Source organism: Chrysochloris asiatica, unplaced genomic scaffold, assembly GCF_000296735.1.
Source record: "Chrysochloris asiatica unplaced genomic scaffold, ChrAsi1.0 scaffold00638, whole genome shotgun sequence".
Classification (NCBI taxonomy): domain Eukaryota; kingdom Metazoa; phylum Chordata; class Mammalia; order Afrosoricida; family Chrysochloridae; genus Chrysochloris; species Chrysochloris asiatica.
The window spans coordinates 198,802-199,960 of record NW_006409156.1 but is presented as its reverse complement, the minus strand read 5'-3'; the positions used below and the strand labels follow the sequence as shown (position 1 = coordinate 199,960).

The 1,159-nt window shown below is 49.9% G+C and overlaps 1 protein-coding gene across 1 annotated transcript in view; it reads left to right on the top strand.

Annotated features, from left to right (window-relative positions):
* Positions 1 to 1,159, top strand: part of N4BP2L1 (NEDD4 binding protein 2-like 1) — a 23,162-nt gene that overhangs the window by 16,934 nt on the left and 5,069 nt on the right. The window contains exons 2-3 of the mRNA XM_006877850.1: positions 299 to 426; positions 726 to 814. Of these exons, the coding sequence (XP_006877912.1) occupies positions 299 to 426; positions 726 to 814 (217 nt within the window). The remainder of the gene's footprint in view (positions 1 to 298; positions 427 to 725; positions 815 to 1,159) is intronic.

The following is a 1,159-nucleotide window of genomic DNA, read 5'->3' as shown; positions in this document are numbered from 1 at the left end:
TGTAGACCTTAGAGGTGGGGTTGGCCGTGGGTGTAGACCTTAGAGGTGGGGTTGGCCGTGGCTGTAGACCTTAGAGGTGGGGTTGGCTGTGGCTGTAGGCTTAGAGATGGCTTTGGTCGTGGGTGTAGACTTAGAGATGGCTTTGGCTGTGGGTGTAGACCTTAGAGGTGGGGTTGGCCGTGGGCGTAGACTTAGAGATGGCTTTGGCCGTGGCTGTAGACCTTAGAGGTGGGACCATGCTGCGTTGGGTCTGCACTCGGACCTAAATCACAGCCCATCTTGTCTCTCCATTGGCCAGGCAGCTGCAGCACGACTTTCCCAGGGCCCTGATTCTCAGCACAGATGACTTTTTCTTCCGGGAAGATGGCACCTACGAGTTCAACCCTGACTTCCTGGAGGAAGCTCACAAATGGAACCAGAAAAGAGGTGACGCTCCCTCCCACACTCCCGGGAAGCCCTGTTGTCATTAGAGATTGTAGCTGCTGAGGAATGTGTACGTTCTATAGAAGGATCCGAATCGGAAACCCTCTACTCTCTCCCCCCTCAAGCTAAGCATAACCCCTGCCTTAGATTCCAGGAGAGAAAATGGTTGGTAACAGGCCTGGAACTAGCCGGCCTTAAAGCCCTGGGTCAAGGACAAGAAAACTAACTAAAATGTGGATCTCGCTCACTCTTCTCTGATTGTTGCATGTTGCTCACTGTTGTTATGTAACATTGTGTTGCAGCCAGAAAAGCAATGAGGAATGGCATATCCCCCATAATTATTGATAATACCAACCTCCACGCCTGGGAAATGAAGCCCTATGCCGTCATGGTAGGAAGAAGTATCCTTCTGAATTTTTCAGTTGTGGACATGTTATGAAAAAGTTGAAACTTTTGTTCTCTCCTCTTTTTCTGACCTTCCACGATCTCTCTCATCAAACCTACTATTCAGTCGCTTCCCCAGGGAGCGAGGGAAAAGGGTGGGTCTAGTTTTGCGTTGCTCCGCTGTTGGATGGCTGAAATTCGCTGGGATGCTAACCTCACCTTGGGCACCATTTTAAAATGTTGTTGTTCGGTGTCGTGGATCTAATTCCCACTCATAGTGCCCCCAATGTAACAGAGTAGAACTGCCCCACAGGGTTTCCTAGGCTGTCATCTATTGTGTCACTATATACTC